We start from the raw sequence: 22,647 nt of genomic DNA on the forward strand, positions 1-22,647 counted from the left end.
GCACTAAATAAGAAATCTCTAGCTTTCTCTCGACTAGCTGCCAGCACCTTTGACAAGTTTATGACAGTGTATTTATATGTCAGTGTCAGAAGTTAAATATAATAATGACAATGACAGTACTAAGAAAGAGTTTGTGATACATATATTTGCATCTTCGATCTAAAAGAAAACTTTAATTACTTGGCCTTACAATGTCCATGTTTTGTCCCCTGTGTTTACCATGGATTTTTCTTGGCCACAATTAGAATGCCATGGTAGTTTCTGTGACATCCACTGTGCAGTTCGTGCAGTCATTACACTTAGACTGAATATTTGATAAATACCGCTATTAAATAATGTTATAAAGTTGTGGGTGTGGAAACAGGTCAGTAGAATATAATCAATATGACAATATAACTCATTGATCATCATCTAATATACAGCACTAGATTTTTATACTAACACTTGCTATAAACTGCTGGCAAAATATCCATTTTCAGTTATACACAGTTCTCAGAGGTATAATAATATGCGGTAGTATCTAATATTTATTGCCATATATGTTGCACTGACTGAGTAGAATTTTGGAAGTGCAGCTCTACTGTCTTTTTCTCTAGGAATCTTTATGGCATGCACAGGTTTATGTATTGTATGCTATATATTATCGGAAGATTTTCAGAACATTTCTTCAAATGTTTACACCCCAGTACCCTCCCTAACCCTAATTATGCTGATGAAGCTCAATATCTGGTAGTCCAGATGAGTGTAAAATAAATCCCTAGGTCATTTTGGGACTAATAATATATGGTTCAGTTTTATATCAACAATTTCCTTGCATGTAGGTGTCTTTAGCAGCAGGAGAAGGAAACCAGAGGACCCTGAGAAAACCAATGAGGTGAAGTGCACTTTTTTTCGCAACTTAATGAGCTCTTGTACTTAAAAAGCGGTAATAACATATTTCTCCTGAAAATATCATGACCTTTTGTTTATTGTTAGAAAAACAGCAAAAACATATTTCAAGATTTTTGTGATAAATGTCAATGTCTAGAACTTCCCGCTGGAAAACTAAAGAAGGTTTTTAGATTTCAACTTTGTATCACAGGAAGGAAAGAAACAAGGTACTTTCTAATGGTTTGTGCTATATGAAGCCAGAAGATTCCAAATTGATATTTATTCTGGATAACAGTGTCTATTTGTAAATGTCAACTGGTTAATAGTGGCTAGTAAAACTATATCCAAGAGATTAGGAGATACGTCTCGCTACGTACCAAATCTACTTTGCTACTTTCTTTTTCTGAAGAGCTTCTCAATGTCAAATACTTCAAATCTTAACTAGATCGAATGGAAAATCAATCATGGTTTATAAAGGGAGATTACTGGGATTTAAATTAATGGATAATGATAACCACTTGGGTTAGATTACCTTTCATTCTAAATCCATTGAATAATAATAATATTAAAAGAAAGTACATCATTTTCATGACAAATTGTACAAGTTGAATCTAGGAGAACATAAACATTCTATCATTCACTAAAATTTAAGCTTAAAAACATTTCATAAATCACAAATTATGAAACCAGTCGACAAGGATGACAAGAAACAAATCAGGTTTATTACAAAGGTAGCCACAGTGGGCTTTTTTGACATCCAAATGTAATTATCATAAATCCCATCAATCTACTCCTAAATAAGCTAGAGAGATAAACCCTGATTTAACTGGTGAAAAGAAATACATTCAAATTCATCGTAGTAACTAACAAGACAAAAAAGAAACTGTTTAATTTGTCGTCAGTGGTACATGCCAACAACTATAAATGAAAATTTTCAATTTAAAATCCAATAATTCAAGCCGTTTGGTCATAGACCAATAAAACAAGGCTACATCACGAAGCTGTGAGCTTTAACAAATGGATTCCTGAGGCTTTAAAACTCATCTAGAAAATGAAGGAAATAAATTTGGATTACACTCAAGTCAGATCTTTCGTATTTAATTCATTTAGCGTTAGAACATACAAAACCCCTTCTGACAATTAATCCAATATTTGTGGCTACATACTTTTACGATTTCATCTAATGAATCGTAAATTTAATAATAAATTTTGTCTGTTTGGTGTTTGTTAACATTCTTGTCTTGTGGTTGAACTAATCTAAAGACGAGAAAATTATGACTCACTTCTGCTGATATTTTCACACTTTCAAAAGTGTGGTCTCTCTAATTTTTCTTCAAAAAACAACTTTTGCCAATGAGAATTTCGAGTTGCACATGCTACCACTAGCATAATACAATTTATACAATTCAAGCAGAACTATTTGTCACGTTATGAAGAAAATCGTAGTAGCTGACACAAACTTGACAAAATTATTGACAACTTACTCTCTAATACACTCAACAAGCTCTCCAGATTCCAGATTGATGAATGATTTTCATGCATTACTCAGACATCTTACAGCATCTCATTCACAGAAAAAAATATAGGCTTACTAGAACTAGCAGGGAGGCAATTATTTAGGACATCAGTAACTTTATTCAGTATAAATTCCAGTAATAAAACAAAATTTCAGTTAGCATTTTATACATGTAGGGAAACAATTATGTTGAATTCTTTTTGTATTTTGCTGTTAGTATTCTCAGTTTGTTCCATTTTTAATGAATCTTAAAAGTAGCTTTGATCAACAGTGACCAAGAAGACTGCATTTATACACGGAAACATACAGTACATGCAGCTTTCTCACAATTATGCTTAGATTATTTGAAAAGCATTGAAAATGCAAACCAATAGAACTGGAAACAAAACAATAGAGTATGAATTTTGCATCATTGAAAATCATGAAGATTTTTAGGTTTCCGCTCTTTTCTAATTTCTCCATAGAATGTAAGATATTTGTAAGAAAACTATCTTTGTGTATCATTACAATTTTGGCTCATTGTAATGGTATAAGGTGGCTAAGTGGGTAAGGCGCTGGCTCGCTAGTCTGGGAGTCGGGTGTTCAATCCCTGCATTGGCCGAGAAAGTTCAACCAGATTTTCCTGCGTGGTTCCACCATATCAGTGATGCAGGACGAAGGAACTGACAAGGACAGCTGTCTAGATGTTCGGATGGGATGAAAAACCGAGGTCCCATGTACACATTAGCGTGCATGTAAATGATCCCTTGAAGTTGGTATTCAATATAACAGTAGGACGTAGTGCCGCTGTCGGGGCAAAATTTCCCTCATAGCACACTGTATGGTGTATGGAGAACAGTAGGACGTTAAATCCCATTTCATTTCATTTCATTTCGTAATGATATAAATATTGACTACCTACAAAAGGGCAAAACGCTACCTTATCAGGTTTTGGAATAGTTTCCCCCCTCCCCCCTCCTAAACAGAAGGTTGCCCAGTAGTATAAACTGACACTGGAATTCATTTTGGCTTTGTTATAATTCAGCCTCTTAGTTGCTAATTCGTCTACTCATCAATCAACAGTTCCTTTTGATTTGTTAATTAATTTATTTATTCAACTGGCAATTCATCAATTAACCAGTTTCAGAAATTTCTGCATCCAGATTCATTCATTACGTCCGAGACCTGAAAACATGGCAAGTCACTAAAGAAAACCAAATGTAATTTATATGTTAATAATGAACCTTTGACCATCAAACAAACCTTAAAATATAACAAATACCCAATACCTGCTGCTACAATAGAATACATTAATCGGCCAATCAAACGATTCCTGTATATAAATCAGCTAATCAGTGACTGTTTTACATACAAATGAGCAACACCGGTATTATGGTATTATCAATTAGTTAATTGTTTGTATATGAAAGGACCAAATGCCTTGCATTCGTTAATTTTATCACATTTTTGATATTTTCTATATATCATAAATGGTAATAATATAGCATGTGTTCACCATTGCAGACTAGTTAGGATCTATCTCAGATGCAATATTTCTAGAACCACTGTATTGAGGGCACCATACAATTAATTTATTCAATATTTCTACATTTTGGACTGACATTCCTTTTTAGAGATTCAACTTTTACCATACTGTAGTTTGCAAGGGATTTAAAATCCCTCAAAAGCAGATCAGCGGCTTCAAATGTGGGTGTATACTATAAAAAGTAATTCACTCTTGCTTCGATTACTCCAAGTACTAACATGGCAATAAGCCATACTTAAGCCGAGCAAAAGAAGGCATCATTACCCATTTTCTACAGATGTAATTGATTATAATCAGACAAGGTTATTCTTGATCTATGCTTGATGACGTACCAAAATGGCCACCAACTATATCTTATTCCACTCTGACTGAAGAAAAGACGGCATCTTTATTCCAAGACTTACAAACATAATTAAAAGGTATCCAGTCTCTTAACGTAGTTACATCTACACAACTTCAAAGCTACCTTTCAGTTCAGTTCTGACTGGTATTAATGAGAGTAAAATTAGAAGTGTCTGGTTGCTCCAGGCTAACTAAATTACCTTTACCAGTCTTTCAGAATAGTACATTTAATGCATAGGCAATCAGTTGATAAATGTAGATTTAAAGAAAGCTGTTGAAGTAGAAGAACCCATATACTAGGATCATTATTAAAGCACGAACATCATGCCAAAATGAAGCGGGTGTAATCACTAGTATGAAATGAAATGAAATGAAATGAAATGGGGTTTAACGTCTTACTGTTCTGCTCCTATACTGGGCTAATGAAGACATACGCATACGCCATACAGTGTGCTATGAGGGAAATTTTGCCCAGGCAACTCTTATATCGAATTCCAACTGCCAGGGGATCTTTAACGTGCATTCCAATTTATACACGGGACCTCGGTTTTTCGTATCATCCGAAGGACTAGACAGGTCAGGCCCCCTGTCCTGCATCACTGACAAGGTGAACCATGCCGGAAACTCTGGATGCACTTTCTCGGATAATGCAGGGATCGAACACACAATCTCCAAGCTTGCGAGCCAGCGTCTTACCCACTGTGATCCCCAGGAATAACACTGGAAGTTATAACTGAATATTGTTGAAGATCGACAGGTTTCTTCCTTTCATTCAGATAAACAACCAATATATATTTCAAAAAGATCGGATCAACATTTTTCAGTCCATAAACTGGCTTAAAGTTCTAACAAAATTACTTAAAGGTACATTATGTAAGATTAGATAAAGAGCTGGCTGTTCTTGCTATAATAGTTCAAAAATAGATAATGCAAAATGAACATATTGAAAATTTCATTCATATAACTTTATTCTGAGCAAGGAAAAGGAATGTTTGACAAGATGTGTGCACTAATTGTAACCACCGCACTGGTTGTTCAAAGCTTAGCCTCGCTTCAACATCAGTATATGGCTGAACTGTTCTAGTCTACTTAAAGTTGGATCTATCTGATGGAATCATGACTTGTGTATACTCTTGTCATGTTAATAAATATCTAATTAATAGTTTATATAACACTTAAGGCTTAAAGAAAGACCTGCAATTAGTGCAATAGGAAGATTTAGCTCTAGCATAATGTATGTTTAACAAAGGGGAATAATATTTTGAAAAAACATCTTGCTGATCTGAGGTAAACAAAATATTTCAAGTATTGAGAGAATTTTGATGTAAAACCTCTGATAGAGCACCAACACCAGAAGAGTGTTGTTATTAGCACTGCACCTGTGCTTGTTTCAATAACCAACAGAATTTATTTACAGATATAAACCGATACACGATGTCATTAATAATATGATATACATAAAATATGATGTAATTGACACCAGAAATACACCTGTGCTGTATATTACCTGGATATTACTTACATAAATAAACATATTGATAAATAATACATGTAGTTCTTCAAGACAAGATGTAACAAAAATCAGCAATTATATACATGTATGGTCCTGTGGTTGTACAGTTACGCCAGTGCCCAGAAATCAAAACGAAACCAACAAAGCATGTGTATAGCTAAAACTGTCTTGGAAACAAACATGATGTCAAAAGATTAATAGACAGAGGTTAAAAGTTGCAGGAACTTGCTAAAACGCTGATCCATAAGATGTGTTTGTTTTTAGTTACAATTGGAGGTCTTTTATTTATCCTTGTAATTTTTTTTTCTCATCCCATATTTCAACCTAAGACATTCAAGGGCGATTAGTTTTATTTATTTAGTCCTTGGCCAAAAACAATTTTTGATTTAATTCATTACTGAAAGGGATGTGAAACCAGATAAATGTTATTAACGGCTTACTATCCCTTTAACTAGCAATTATCATTTTCACAACACAAAAAGAATGCTAAATTTAGATTGGTTTCCTTTTTAAGACATGTTGATCAATTCCAGACATATTCCAAATTAAAAATGTGGGTGTTTAAAAAGAATTTGTAACGTTTTAGATATCTTTTCTTCCACCTGATAATACCACATCTAAGATGTTTAAAATCTATTGATGTTTGTCTTACATTAATTTATTATCATAGACTAAAACAGTAGATTTCCAGAGTTCAAAGATGTTAAAAAAAGCTTCTTACATTTCTGTTTTATCTAATTTTTACATCCCTATCAAAGTTTTTAATACTCTTAGTAGAAGTTAAGATATCAACAACATATATACCCTGTGCCCTGAAAACATTTTGAACTACTCTTCTTTGAATTCAAATTGCCAAAATATCTTTAATGTTCATTAGACTTTGGTTTCTCTTTCACTCTATACCCACTGATATGTAATCCTGCCTACCCGTGACAAAAGACAACCCTATATATAAAGGCCTATACCCTTTCCTTTTTGAGGACAGGTTCATTCTCACATTGGAGAGAGAGAGAAATAATTTCAGTAATTTGCTTGTTTGCAGGAGTCTTGTTCAGACAATCTGATTAAAACACAGATCCAATTTCATTTCGTTTTTATAGTTCAAAATTTCGATTTTACTTGTCTTTACTACACTTGGATCTGGAAGTGTTGTTATTTAACTTGTGTTCTGCTTGAAATGAGGGGTCAGCCAATCACCTTTTTTCGCGCCGAACTGTGGGTAGACATTAGTGGCAATAGAAAACAAAACAAAGCAAAAGTAGATAAAAAATAAATGGCAGTCGCTAATTGGTTAATGAAATGACTGACGTAATCAGGTCAAATGTCGCTTGCTTGGTACCTGACATCATAAACGTGAACTCCCACTATAACTTGTTAGATCTACATGTAGTGTAGGCCATCGAAAGTATAAAAAACGAAACGCAATATAGATCTATATTTAAATTAGATTGTTGTTCAGATTGATAACCACAACATTTTTAAAGATGCATTATAGCTAAATCTGCCTAATAATGCAGATCTTTCATTTGGCCTCAGATAAATCATTATAATTAAAGAGTTATTCACATGCCAAGACCATAACCAACTCTTTAGACCACAGGATGTTTTGATTTTCAGACTTAAACAGGATTTTCAGTTAATAATTTAATTTAAAAGTGGATATTCAAGACTTTGTTTATTACTGTAACAATGGCAGCAATGACAATCGAGACTACACTGTTCTCCAAGTGGTGGGGATCACGTGGCTAAGTGGGTAAGACGCTTGCTCGCTAGCCTGGAGGTCGGGTGTTCGATCCCTGCACTCGCCGAGAAAGTTCATCCAGATTTTCCGGCGTGGTTCCCCCTTGTCAGTGATGCAGGACGGAGGGCCTGACAAGGACAGCTCTCTAGTCCTTCGGATGATACGAAAAACCGAGGTCCCGTGTATACATTGGAATTCACGTAAAAGATCCCTTGGCAGTTGGAATTCAATATAAGAGTAGGCGATAGTGCCGCTGCCCAGGCAAAATTTCCCTCATAGCACACTGTATGGCGTATGCCCGTCTTCATTAGCCCAGCATAGGAGCAGAACAGTAGGACGTTAAACCCCATTTCATTTCATTTCTCCAAGTGGCCATAACTTCGCTCAGAATCAGAATGAAGTAATTTGACTGAAATTTTCAATATATTCCCTTTTCATTATCTATTTTTTAACTATTAAAGTGAGAACTGTCAGTTCTTTATCTAAATCTTACATAATGCATCTTTAAGTGTATTAAAGTAGTCGTGCATATTTAAAATACAGACTGATAAACTTAGATGAAATTACATGTAGTTTAAATGCAGATCAATCATTGGCGACATTAGCTTAAATCATCCAAAAAGGAATGTATCTTAGACCATAAATATATTTCCACATCTTAAATTTTATAGTAAATAAATATAGATAAAATCACTGGTTTGGTTATCAATCAATTCTGAAAAATGATAGTTTTATCGTATACTTCTATCCAAATGATTACCATATGATTATGATTCTATATGGCACCAAGAGAGTTAAGCATTTACATTACAGAAGAATATATTTTCACCGAGTTTGAGAAGTTATTCATAGCATATATATTGAAGAAAATATCAGACAGTTTTCAAAGAATGAAAATTGCCTCCAATCTTAGTAAAATAATGATTGATTTCCCACTCATTCAACAGATAAGACATAAAAACAGGGGCTGTCAGTAGCACAGAATATAAGAACATAGTTTATCATTTGACCCCAGAAGGTCAACAAATAACTACTTGATTTATTTAACGGGTAACCATAGTAACTTTTGACCACTGGCTAGTGAATGAATTGACCAGTCTATTTGTATGGAGCCTTCAGACTTAAAACCAATTTTAGTTTCTACAAATGTGAATGTAGTTCAGAAAGTTCTTCAACTAGCCTTATATATTTAAGAGTGGTGGATTGTCATATTTTTGATCTTATACACAATTCTCAAATCAAAACTTTTCTTGAGCGTATCTAACAAAGATCTTGGTAAAGTAATGATGCCTGTGTAAGGGTGAATGAATACCATGTCAATGTCAATCTGTGTAACAATTTGGTTTTCCATTTTTCAGAAGACTGTATGCAAAAAAGCGACCTTCCATTGCATTTCAACAATAAAATTACCAATAAACAAATTAACCTATTGTGATCAGGTCTTATTTTTACTTCAGTCAACAATATGATTCAGCCCTAGAAGGAATTGGCTCATGAATGAAAGAACAAGTTAATCAGCTGTAACACAGTAGTTTATATTCATTAGTCTTCTCAACCCTCAATTTGTTATTTTCATAAAACATCATGAATAAATACATTACAAATAGAAGTACACATACTTGTGACTTCTACTTCAAACGAATAGATGGATGGAAAGATGGATTAATAAATTGATACAATTCTACACCAAATATTGATGGGAGAATAGATGGATTGGTAGATAAATACTATAGACAAATCTCTACATACTGATCAATGATTTAAGAATGAAAGAATGAATAAATGAATGAATACAAAATAAATATAAATGGATGGAAAAATCAATTAATGAATAAATACAAAGAATACAGACCAATAAAAAAAATAATAGTGAAAGAAAAAAAGACTTAAGGCAGAAGAAATGGCAGGATGGATGAATGAATATAAATTAAGGTACAGATAAGCAATTCTAAAAATAAATGGGCAAATAATAATACTGGTAATAGAAGCGAAAGGGTTTGATCAATAAAACAATAGTGATTCATATAAAAAAGTTGCCAAATGATTCAAACCCACTTGATCTAGATAGATATATTTATGCTCCGAGGAGACATTTTATCACAAAACCAGCTAAATTGATCTGCTAAGACAAGTTACAACCAAAATGCACACTGTCATTCTTGATCATCGCATTTGCTATAGAATGCTACGAAAACAAAAGCCATGACTGTGTGATTTATATCAATATCGCAAGATCAAACTCAACACCGCCTACCAAATTCATTCATTTTGTACAGTTACATCCACAATCATAAACATGGGAGCAATAAGTAGCCATTTTTATTTTTCCACATCAAAATCCCTGTGGGTTTTACAACGATTAAGTCTGTGCAAGTTGAATGTTAGTCGACAGACTTGTAAATTCATCGGGTGTAATAAAACCTTTTGAAGTTTGTTGTTTTCTCCCTTGAAAATCAATACACCATCACAGCATAGATTTCATAGTCGTTTACATGGCAGTAAAATTGTTAAAAAAAACATAAAAAAAAAATCTTCTTAGGAAAGCAGTTAAGGTGTCGGAAATCAATAAAGTTCGTTAATTGAGGCTCTTCCTTGTAATTATATAAGCTATTATATCTATCACCGTCACACATCAAAATATCACTTTTATTACATAGTTTTTACATTATTCTCCTTTGTCAAAAAAACATTTCCATTTTTAAACATATAAAAAAAACAGCCTCAAGTCATTATTTGTAAGTGAAAGTGACATCCAGATAAAACTATTACAGAACATATTAGATATCGAATATGAGAAAGTTTTTTTTGATTAAACTTGAAATAAGATAGGTAATTTGGTTTTGTTAGCTTTAAGCTATCACAGATTATAATACTTTAATAGCTTGTGCACGAATTGTTTAATATGTATGTAAATACTTCCAGACACATTTTCAATGATCATAATGGATATGAAAATAATTTGACGATGCTAAGGATGAAGGATAATTAAGAAATGTAAGGGATGATGGTGGTTATTGGTGATAAATAAAAGATAACAATTATTAGTGATAAATATCATCATTACTGATGATGATGATGATATCTAATGATGATGATAGGGAAAGGATGATAATATTGACAATTAGGAGGATGAAAATTAGATTTGCAAGGACCATGCTGATAATTAAGAGGATGACAATGCTGATAAAATGTGACAGTTAAGGATGATGATAAAATAGATGATGGGGATGATAAATAGTATGATATGATGAAGATGATGATGAAGAGTAAAGGATACAGAAATGAGGCAGATTTATATTCATGAAAAACAATAATTAGAGTGTTTAAATGATTTTCTAAGTGATTCATCATGTTTTCTATCAAGTGAAAGCTTTTTTTAGGTTTAGAAATGATATTGCTTCATTTTAGTTACACTTATACCAATATATTACTAATTTATCTTTCTTCATTTCGACTTCTAATACAATTTCTTATTTTAAATGAGAATATCATGAGGGAATTAGATAAGAAAACCAGACAACAAACTCATGTATCTACAGTATTTCAATTATAGAGAGCTTGGTATTAAGGTACATGTGTAGGCTATTTAATAAACTATTTGGCTAAAAATAAACTATAAGCTTACTCCTCGGTTAGTACATGTACCATAGTAGGGCTGCACTGATATGGAATTTGGAACTTCAATGTGTAGCGCATAATTCTGAATGATTACGATAATGAATTTTAATTACAAGATCTTATATCCTCTAAAAGGTGCCCTAAACTCTGATCAGTGTTCAACCATTTTATTTACTGGTACGTAGATCAAATGAATGTGATGACCCTTGATATTTAGAATTAGCATAGATTAATGGATTAATCTAACAGGTCAGTGTCAAAGAGGAAAACACATAATGTCAAAGGTCAATTGAACATGCCACAGTAAAGATCAGGACAATTAAACCTTTAACCTGTAGAATTACAACTATAAAGGAATGGTGCAATTCACTCTTGTCTGAAACAAATTGCCTAGCTTAAAACATGATCCTTGGCACAGAAAAAATTTAGAATCCTTCTCTAGATTATTGAATTTCAGAATTGTCAGTCATAAGTGTACATCCTATAAAAGGTCAATAATACATTGCCAGTGAAACTCATGTTAAACTGTCATTAAAAATAGGGGGATTGTGTGGTCGGGTAGTCTAATATGTGCACTGTTGTCAAGTCAACGGGTGTTGTTTCGCTCCCACTGCCAAAGATCCCTACACACAAACGATTTATTGGAAAAAAATTGTACCATGTTATTTACGAAATGACCTAGTTTGTGTCTAGTGGACATTATACCCTATTTACATGTATTTTTCTCTCATTAAAAAAAATCAATTTGCCCCTCACATCTATTCTACACAGAAACTTTAATACATGTATACTCAGCTTTATAAAACAAATTTTCCTACAGGAGGCAAATCTTTAACTCAATATCATCCACAGACTTTGACATAGCAAACACGACTTATTGGTCAATTCAAACCAACATTGATGTTGTTATCTCACCGCGAAAAGGTGGGCTTCTGGTATCCAATATTAAAGATACAATGAAAATTTTGAAATTGGCACACGAATTGCAAGCTAGAATGCTTTCGAGCAACATTTGTAAATGAAGCGACTCGACGAAGGAGGCTAAACACATTCCAGAAGAGAATACTACTGGTGTAGACTGGTACATGTATAACCAGACGCCAAAGACTGCCATTCAGTTTGGACTCACATATTTCGCCAAACATAACTGATTTGAAATTACAGTAAAAATAGAAACGATTAAATGTAAATAAGTTTATATACATTCATATTACATTATTATACACGTTGCAACCCATTTGTGTCCATTTCTAGGTTTCAAAGAATACAGATTTCGATCCTTTAAGATTAGATAAAGAATAAAGAGCAGGCAGTTCTCTCTATAACAGCTATTGAAACGAGAATATGCTGAAAATTTCAGTCAATTTTAGGCTAGCCTAGACCCGATCATCATTACTACCGTTGTTACGATAATAAACAAAATATCGATTATCTATTTTTACGGTTAATTCATCCACAACAAAACGTATTCAAATCCACTAAATAAAGTTAATTAATGCCTAATCAATAATTTAGATAACATTTCAGGCCTAAAGAAAGACCTGCAATAAGCAGATTTAGCTCTTGCATAATGTATGTTTAATGCTAGTTATCTTAAAATCATCTAGCTACATGTACATGTATGTAAAGGTTTCACATCAGTCTAGATAAAAAATTTCACAACCAACACCTAAAGATGTCTATCATTTATGAAAACCTTCATGTGTGTTAAATATGTGTGATTCTTTTTCAAAAAGGTTACAGAATACGCAACCCTTTAATATAATACCCTAAATAAATAAATATATCTATTATATTAGAACCTTTAGAAAATATATTAACCAAATCTCTAATGTTTCCATAACAATGGGAAAGGGTCTTTACTCTCTGGTGCTAAACGGCAGGACTTTTTACGCGCGAGTAACTTTCTTTATATAGGTATCTCAAATAGTTCTTTGTTAATAGCAATAGATTTTATCAGTTTCTCTAATAACTTATTCATTTGAATCAGACGATTGTCCATCCTTTACTTGATTATACCCTACAGCTCAGACAGCGCGTTTCCTATCATCAGCAAGAATAAGCGTCAAGGAGGTGAAAATAAACTGACCAGTAATTTGATGAACATTTCTGGAATTTCTCAAAATAAAAACAGTCTTGCTCATATAAAAATATCTATAATTTACATATGTATACCAGTCTAGTGTTGGGCAATATTAGGGTTTCTCTTTGATAAAAACATGATATAAAAAATATTCATAGTTATGGACCTTTATTTTCAATATTTTCAATACTATACATGCTCTTTTCATTCCTAGTTAAATGCTATTTGTAATGAGATTTTTTATAATGGTAGTGAAAAGTATGATGTGTATTTTGACAAGTATATTATACATTTCGATGAATATATCATACATTGCGTTTTTCTGACAAAATGGTCCTACCTTGGCATATAAAATAAAGCCAAGTTGTATCGTAATCAATGAAATCAAGTACATGTAACTGATTATTTGCTTATAGAAACAGATAAGTTCAGAAAAAAAAAATCATGATATAAAGTTATATTGTGATATAATTGTTCAAATATCACAAAAAATATCCTAAACATCTCATATCGCACACCACTATTTCATTTATATACTGGTACAATGTATTATTATATGGTACCATTTATATATTTTCTCCATCAGTTTCCAATTAACTGTCTCTAGATGTAATGAGCTTCAACTAGTACACGTTTATATCCTAGTGGGAGAAATCATGGATCTCTCTGGCTGACATAAACTCTAGTTACGCTACTGTATCCTTTTATTGTAGATCAATGCATGAGGCTGTATTGCCTATTCAGTCTGAAATGTTCTGACTGGAAAAATCATATTTACATACAGTATATCTACAACTTTTCTGAAAGATCCATAAGCACATTGAACTAAGAAGAGATAGCTGGATTGTCCTTTCGTAACAAAATCTCTATATATTTTTTGTTATCAATCGCCTCAAGTGTCTTTCTCTTTTTTTCAGATTTTTCTGAATGGAATTGCCAGGTTAGAAATGTCAGAATAAATTACAAAAAGATTGACTCTCTTATATACATGTAAGTAGCTGTTTATTCATGCCAAGCCCTAGATGATGAAAGGAATCAAATTGCCTTGATTGAACTATTGATAGATCATAAAACCAAACAAGGGCTAGTTTTTCTGACTCTAGAGAGTCTAGCCCAGACTGATATATGTGATAACATATCAGAGGCTGATCACGTTAAAGTTATTCAGACTGAAGACTGAACATGAGATAGGCTAACAGATATAAAGATTGGTATAAACATAAGTACATACATGTATGTAAATAATATACTTGGTATGGTACTTATTTTGCATCTTAATGTATGCTATAAAATTGGCAGGCAAAATGTTTCAATTGGAATGATTCATCAATCAGGAACTTACATCTCCTTGAAATATTTCTATATATCAATACTCAAATTCGCATCTTGAAAGAATGCTGCATGTACATGTAGTTTATACTAAATCAAAACAAATTCTCTTAAAAAATGCCTCTGGCTTTCTTCACCAAAACACAATTAAGGCTTCTTTCATTAAAAGCAGATAGCCTAAAAATTCATCCACCACTATATAAAGATACTTACAGCTTCACCAGACTTGATAGTTCGTTAAATGATCCCTGTTTTAAAATATTCATCTCGTTCTCATTTAAACCCCTGCAAAATAAAAAAACACACACATTCATTTTTTTATTTACGACCTACATAAAACACCATGTGTTCTAGACCTGGTTCTCTAATAACTGACAAAAATTTGTTACCCATAATTTACAAAAAATGGCATTTTTTCTCTTAAAAATGGTAAAATATATTAGCTCTTGGGTTGATTTGAATTGGGTTTTTGTTGCCAAATGCCTGTTTAAATGTACTTGGGTTTTTTAACGGCCATAAGAAACACCAACATTGGATACTATAATAGAACAAATGTTTCTTTATCTAGCAAAATAAATCTTGAAAACACATAAAAAAATAACAAGAACTAAAGCTTAAAAAAAAATAACAGTTTTACAAATTTCATTGAAGTACCGTAGTAAAACAAATGAATATGGGAAAACAAATATACAATATTATTATTGTTAATTACATATATGTGAACTTTGTAATAAATATAAGAAAGGGTATCAATCTGCCTCATGTTCTGACTTCTTCTAGAGAGAGTAAACATACATCGGCTCTTGTGCACAACACCTGTCAGTTTCTATCACTAATAGATTGACAGATTATCTGAACAAGATCTGAACTAAGATATTGATGAGTACCAGTATTCAGTATACTTATAGGCCTACCAAAAATAATAGCATTTATTCATTTGCAGAAATAAGAATAAATCTATTTGTTAGTGACAAAGGTTTCTATGAATATGTTCATTAAAGTGTCTGTGTGTCATTTGCATTTTTCTGAAAATTGTGTGACTTTGTGCTGGCTGTGCTATGTTTTCTATGACACAAGGAGAGACAAATACTGTCGTCCAAGATTTTTCTTTCTCATACCTTGCTATCATAGTCAAAGGCCTTTTATAATAAATCATACGTCCATAAATAATACATTCAAGTACCATAAATGACACAGTTTCTGGTGTCAACTTCAAGTCAAGTAGACCAGGGCTAACTTTATTTTTTCACCAAGTAGAATTTGACACTTCCTAAATTGTCCATTTCCTTTGGTAAACAAAACCCACATATGTACCATAATTTCACATTGTAATTCATTCATTTTTTTAAAATTAGACAATTTAATTATCTCTTTCTTACATGTACCATACTTTTACTTTAAAATCCTAACTTTATAATACATTTCTTTCTTACATGTACTTTTGCATACATCATGTACTTTAAAATCACAAGTCTTAACTACTTAGTAAAATTTGTTAATTTGATTGTAAAATACTGAAATAATTAGTACATGTACATGTTCATAAATATGCAGATACATGTACATGTATGATTCCAATTTAAGAGTAGGCTAATTATTGAATCTGTGTACCACCCATTTTTTTTTCTAAAGTTATACCTTTACCTGAGATAACCCAGATATTCACTATACATGTACATATAATACGGCTAATCTGATTGTTGGACACAGTCAAAAGTCTGATACTCTTCATGTACATTGTATTACATGTATTCAAGAATCCAAAGAAAAATTTGGTTTGGGTCAAAATTACAAATGTCAATTTTATTAGCTTTTATATGTTGATGTCCTTGTTTTGTGGGATGTCCTTGTTGGAAATATGATAATATCACATCTACAGATGTAAGGTAATAAATTGATTTTGTGTTCCACTGTCGACACAGTAAGCAGAAAATAATATCAGCAAATATGCTGATGAAAGCTTAAATTGTCAGAACAAAAATTTAATCATAGGGCTCACCCCATGACGAATCTAAGTAACATATCAGAATCAACCAAATTCATAACTTAACATGCATTTTGATTTGAGTGTCAAAGACATTTTAGCATCTTTAAGGTCTAGTCAATTGTGATTTATGATCATATCACACAAAACTCTCAACTCCCATTAGTAGCATAACTTTTTCTTGATAAAATCCAGATAACAAACAGATGATAAAAATATTTATTTTTTTAAAAAATCGACTGAGATAATTTATCATATTGTGCCATTATTCTACAGCTCAGGTGAATTTTGACATGGTTGGGCGTTTGCCAAACTTTTATATCTTAAAACCCAGGTGATTCATAAAATTGAAGTATACAAGAAATAAGTTGTTGAGTATAATCTTTGCGAGCAGTATATCAATATTTCAAAGTAAAGCTGGATTAGAAAAATCCAAACAAATTACCTTGATTCAAACAATAATATTTAGTAAATTTCTTAATAATAATTGCCTGTTCATAATACAAGAAATAAGTTGTCGAGTATAATCTTTGCGAACAGTCAGTACATGTATATCAAAATTTTAAAGTAAAGTTGGATTAGAAAAATCCAAACAAATTACCTTGATTCAATCAATAATATTTAGTAAATTTCTTAATAATAATTGCCTGTTCATAATAGTTTGTTTGAACTATTTTGTTTTTTTAAAGAAGGATCTAAATTGGGATGGGGATGGTTTTATTTATCCAAAGAATGGATTTTTATTTGTTCACAATAAAGCTTATTTGTTGTGTTTTTCCAGCTTATTTACATATTACATTTATATCATTATATGGCCCCAGCATCATGATGATCAGGGGATAATACATAGATGTGTACAATGCGCCTAGCATTTACCTAAATTAACAAAAAAGAAGTGACCCTAAAAATTCACACTTTTAAGATAGGTTGCCAGGCAATGAAAAAGAGTTGTGACATATTTCTTCTTTTGTCAGTAATGAAACATTTATAATACACTTAAATCTTATTAAGAGTAACAACTCATTAAGTAATTATCAGAAAATCATTAGAATTTGTTTGGCTTCTAGTTCTATCCCATGCTAATGTTTAGTATAAAAAACAATTAATATCATGGATTAGGCAGTTCAAGTTATCAAAAATCATTGAAAATCAATATACTTGTTTGTCTCAAGCATTTGTATCAATCTGAAGTCAATCGAATGACCACTTTAGCCTTTAGAGCATCTGCAAGATTTTTTTTAAGTAATCAAAGGCCACAACTCTGGCAGTAATTATTGGAAATCCTTGAAAATATATAGGTGCCTTCGACTCGTGATCTTAAAGACTGTGTATAAATCTAATGTCAATCGGATAGAGCGACCACAAGATATTTTAAAGTGATCAAGGGCCATAACTCTGGCAATAATTATCAAAAATCATTGAAAATCAACAGGCTTTTCATTTCATAACCATAAACACTGTGTATACATTTAAATCTAAAAATATTGCAAAGGGTCAAGGGCCATAACTCTGGCAGTAAATATCGGAAATCGTTGAAAATCAATAGGATTCGTTGTCTCATGGTATAGATTTTTAAAAAGTCAACCAGATATTAACTTTTGCCTCTAGAGGTATCCCCAAGCAATTGTGGACGCCGGCTGACCGGTCTGACGGACCAATCGACGCGGGTGACGACAATATCCGACCACAATTCAATGTGGGCGTACAAAAAGTGATGTCTGCTTGCAAGTGGTATGCTATAAAAGCCTACAACGCAAAATTCGTACAGACCAGACCAGTTCCCTACTGAGGTCAAACACCCTGTGCTTACATGTAATCTTCCCAATGATGGAGCACTGTAGTACAGAAATGCATCTTCCCCATCTACTTTTTAACTGATTGAATCATACAAATTCAAAAATTAATTTATGGAGTGTGAGTGTGACATGATTTTTGTGAAATAAAAAATGAAATCGTAGATGTAACAATATTGTGTCTCTTTAAAACTTCAAAATACATCTTCTTTCACTATCTTTTGGATGTCGGTCGGCTACTAAAATTTTTTCTTACCATAAAGAAATATCTTAATTGTCATGTAAATGTTCCTTTATATTTCAACCAGCATGGTGCACTATGCTTTTTATCTAGTCTAAAACTGTACTTGATATACACATGTAGCTTGCATGGGGGAAATCAGAGACCTGCAAGTTAATTTATGGATTGTGGTGTACTGCATCAAAGCTTACCATATTTCATACAATATAGCTACATATACATGTAATAACATGTCTGAAATACTGATATCACAGTATATATTAATTATCAAACATATTTCACATTTGTAAATAATACACCTCTCATATACCACAGGAAATGTATAATCCACCATAATCATCATGAAGGTTTATATGGATATTGATTTACCAATAGTTTGATGTGCATTACTAAAGTAATAAACCATGGGAAATCTTATACATGTACATGTAATGATAGTCAATTATAATTTCAACTGTTACCTATATATGGTTGCATTTTAAATACATACACAAGGCCACTGTACGGACAGTCATCATGGCGGGCCAGGTAAAGGTTCTTCAACTTAACGTTAACGGACTGGCCCCCAGATGTGCTGAGCTGAGAAAATACATCACCCACAACCCCAAAGATGTAATATGTCTCCAGGAAACCAAGCTACTACCAACTAAGAAAGACATCTACCTACCCGGATACACTTGTCAGAGAAGGGACAGACCGGGCAGCATGACTCGTGGCGGCGGACTTGCCATCTACGTCAGTGATAACTTAAATTATACTTCTGTTACGCTGGACGTAGCGGGCCCTCTAGAAGCAATGGGCATAGCCATCACATTGAGCAATAATAAAAAATTGACAATAGTGAATGTCTATGCACCCCCAATAGTCACGATAAAATCAGTAGACTTCCAGTCACTTCTCGACCAGCTTCCACAGGGCGAATCGGTGTTTTGCGGGGATTTCAACGCAAAACACGCTCTGTGGGGGTCACCGAGGAATGACTGTCGGGGGACTAGCCTGTGCTCAATAATCGAAGGGAACGACCTATGCGTACTAAACGACGAGAGCCCTACTTTTGTTGGAGGAAATGCCCCACCTTCACACCTGGATCTCACGCTCTGTACGCTTGGTATGGCAAACCGCTGCGACTGGCAAGTACACGAAGATGAAACACTTGGCAGCGACCATCTACTGATAGAACTCTACATCCAATGTGAAACAACCAGGGAAGTCTTTAACGGGAAACCCAATTGGAAAATAAAAGAAGCTGATTGGGCTAACTTCCGTGTAGGCTGCCTTGGGTGGAAAGAAGAAGACATCATCGATGCCAACATCGACGTGTACGCAGCCAACATCACGAGTGCTATTATAGGTGCCGCAGACGACTCCATTCCCAAGACTTCTGGAGGGCAATCAAGGATTAGAAAACCTTGGTGGTCACCAGAATGTCAGAAGGCGGTTAACGATAGAAAGAAGGCACTACGCCTACGGAAACGTCACTACAATGAAGTCAACCACCAAAACTACCTGAAGTTGAAATACGCTGCTAGAGACACCATCCGGAAGGCACAAAGTGGGCACTGGATGACATTCTGTAATGCGTTGAATCAAAACACGCAAACAGGTGCCGTCTGGAAGAAGCTAAACGCCATGAACGGGAAGCGCAGATCATTCAACATACCAAACCTAAAGAATGGAGATGAGTACGCTACCAACGGCAATGAAAAGGCAGATCTACTTGCAAAAGCCTTCGCTGACGCAAGCAGGGACGAAAACCAATCACCAGAGTTCCTGAAGAGAAAGGAAATCTTTTACTCACAGCACCCTTCATTAGAAATTGAACCTAATGAAGGGGCTAAACCAATCAATCTACCCTTCTCTGAGGAGGAGTTAAATAAGGCTCTTTCCCTCAAGAAGGATAGTGCGGCTGGCGAGGACAAAGTAAAATACTCAATGCTCAAACATCTGCCTAGAAATGCCAAAAGGATACTACTAAACTTCTTCAACACATCCTGGCTGGCAGGAGAGGTACCTAAAGAATGGCGGAAAGCCAACGTCATCCCTCTTCCAAAACCAGGTAAAGAGAAAACAAAGGCAGAGTCCTATCGACCAGTAAGTTTGACATCCACACTGTGCAAAACCTTGGAAACAATGGTTAACATACGACTACAGTTCTATCTGGAAAGCAACCGACTGATCGACGAAAATCAAAGCGGGTTCAGGAAAGGGCGTTCAACAATGGACCACTTGGTAAGACTGCAGCAAGTCATGTCGCAGGCACTCCTCTCTGGGAACCTGTTATGTGTCGTGTTCGTAGATTTAACTAAGGCTTTCGATTTAGTCTGGCTAGACGGGCTGCTATTCAAGTTAGGACGTATTGGTATAACGGGCATAATGTTTCGGTGGATCAAAAGCTTTCTGAGCGATAGAAGGATACAGGTGAATGTTGGCAGATTCCTGAGTGCCGAGCAAACATTAGAAAATGGCACGCCTCAGGGGTCGGTTATCAGTCCCACTCTCTTCAATATCATGATCAACGACATACAGAAATCTTCCTACCTCGACGCCAAAACTGAGTTAGCTAAATTTGCTGATGACAGTACCATATGGAGGAAAGGAAGGAACTTCTGTGAACTACAAAAGAACATGCAGAAGGCCTTAGATAAATTCATGGCATGGGCAAACGATTGGGGATTCAAGGTCTCGGAGAAGAAAACAGTCGGCATGCTTGTAAGCAGGGATAGAGGGATAAGCAGAATGACTCTGTCTATGAACGGGAAAACCATCGAGTTTAAAGACCAAACCAAGTTCCTTGGCGTAATCTTAGACCGAAGGCTGACCTGGAAACCGCACATCGACGAGACTGTAGATAGATGCACCAAAATCCTAAACTTAATGAGAAAAATAACGGGCAGTACTTGGGGGTCCAACAGAGTAACACTAATGATGGTGTATCGTGCTCTAATACGATCTGTATTAGACTACGGCTCTCTGGCCTTCATGAACTGCGCGCCATTACTCTTAAGGAAGCTTGACACCATCCAATACAAAGCTCTGTGTATTGCGACTGGCGTAGGGCAAGGGACTGGGAGAGAGGCACTACTGCAGGAAGTCGGGGAGTTGCCCCTATCCCTGAGAAGAAAAGAACTAGCGACAAGGTACTGGGCTAAGATCTCGCAACTGGGCGAAAGATCCCCAACCTTTGTCAGTCTACAAAAAACAAGATATGTGAGAGATCCTAGAAAGAAAAGCTTCGGCCAGGGTATCAGGGAAACAATCAAGGAACTGCGACTGGGGGAGCTCGTGATAAATGAACACGACCCCCCAGCGATCGCCCCTTGGACGCTCCCTATACCGCCGGTTAATCTAGATCTACTACAGAAAACCGACAAGAAAAACAACCCCACTGCAGCACGTGCTTTTTCTCTAGAACACCTGGAAGACAACTGGCCGTCTGATGACTGGGAACATGTGTACACGGATGGCTCACGCAATCCTGAAAGGGGCACCAGCTCGTTTGGAATATACCTGCCAAACGGGGAACAGGGAATAAGCAGGAAACTGCCCAATAACTGTTCGGTGTACACTGCAGAACTTGTGGCCATTCGTGACGCTATATCATGGATTTCCCATCAAAAGACTAGTAAGTTCGTCATTCCAAGCGACTCTCTGAGCAGTCTGATTTCAATCCAAAATGACAACTCGGACTCAAGACCAGAAGTCATTTTGGAAATCAGGCAGCTGTACCAGAGGGTTTTAGAGAAGGGAAGCAAATTAGAACTCGTGTGGATTCCATCACATGTCAACATTAGAGGAAACGAGCAGGCAGATCGACTAGCCAATGAAGGTCTCAAGGACACAGCACCACTCCGCACCATAGACTACAGCACCACGGAAATCTACAGTATGGTCAAAAGACAGGTCAATTCAATCTGGGAATTAAATCTCGTTGAACTTGACACATACAGATTCCGGCTGGATGACAAGATCTATACAAAGACAACACTCAATCACCCTAGAAGAGATATATGTAGACTTATATCGAAGCTAAGGGTGAAAGAGCGGCTGCGAGACTACAAACACCAAGTCATCATCTGTGAATGCGGAGAAGAA

At 34.6% G+C, this 22,647-nt stretch overlaps 1 protein-coding gene across 2 annotated transcripts in view; it reads right to left on the bottom strand.

Annotated features, from left to right (window-relative positions):
* The window catches only part of LOC126816691 (adhesion G protein-coupled receptor A3), a 64,579-nt gene that overhangs the window by 38,430 nt on the left and 3,502 nt on the right, over window positions 1-22,647 (bottom strand). The window contains exons 1-2 of one of the 2 annotated variants that reach the window (XM_050543422.2): window positions 18,571-18,619; window positions 14,751-14,822 (exon numbers count right to left, since the gene is read on the bottom strand). In XM_050543422.2, the coding sequence (XP_050399379.1) occupies window positions 14,751-14,803 (53 nt within the window). In that variant the 5' untranslated portion in view covers window positions 14,804-14,822; window positions 18,571-18,619. Of the gene's footprint in view, window positions 1-14,750; window positions 14,823-18,570; window positions 18,620-22,647 lie in introns of those variants that run through there. The other variant, XM_050543421.2, reaches the window with a different exon arrangement.

The sequence above is a fragment of the Patella vulgata genome, chromosome 3, assembly GCF_932274485.2.
Source record: "Patella vulgata chromosome 3, xgPatVulg1.2, whole genome shotgun sequence".
Taxonomy (NCBI): domain Eukaryota; kingdom Metazoa; phylum Mollusca; class Gastropoda; family Patellidae; genus Patella; species Patella vulgata.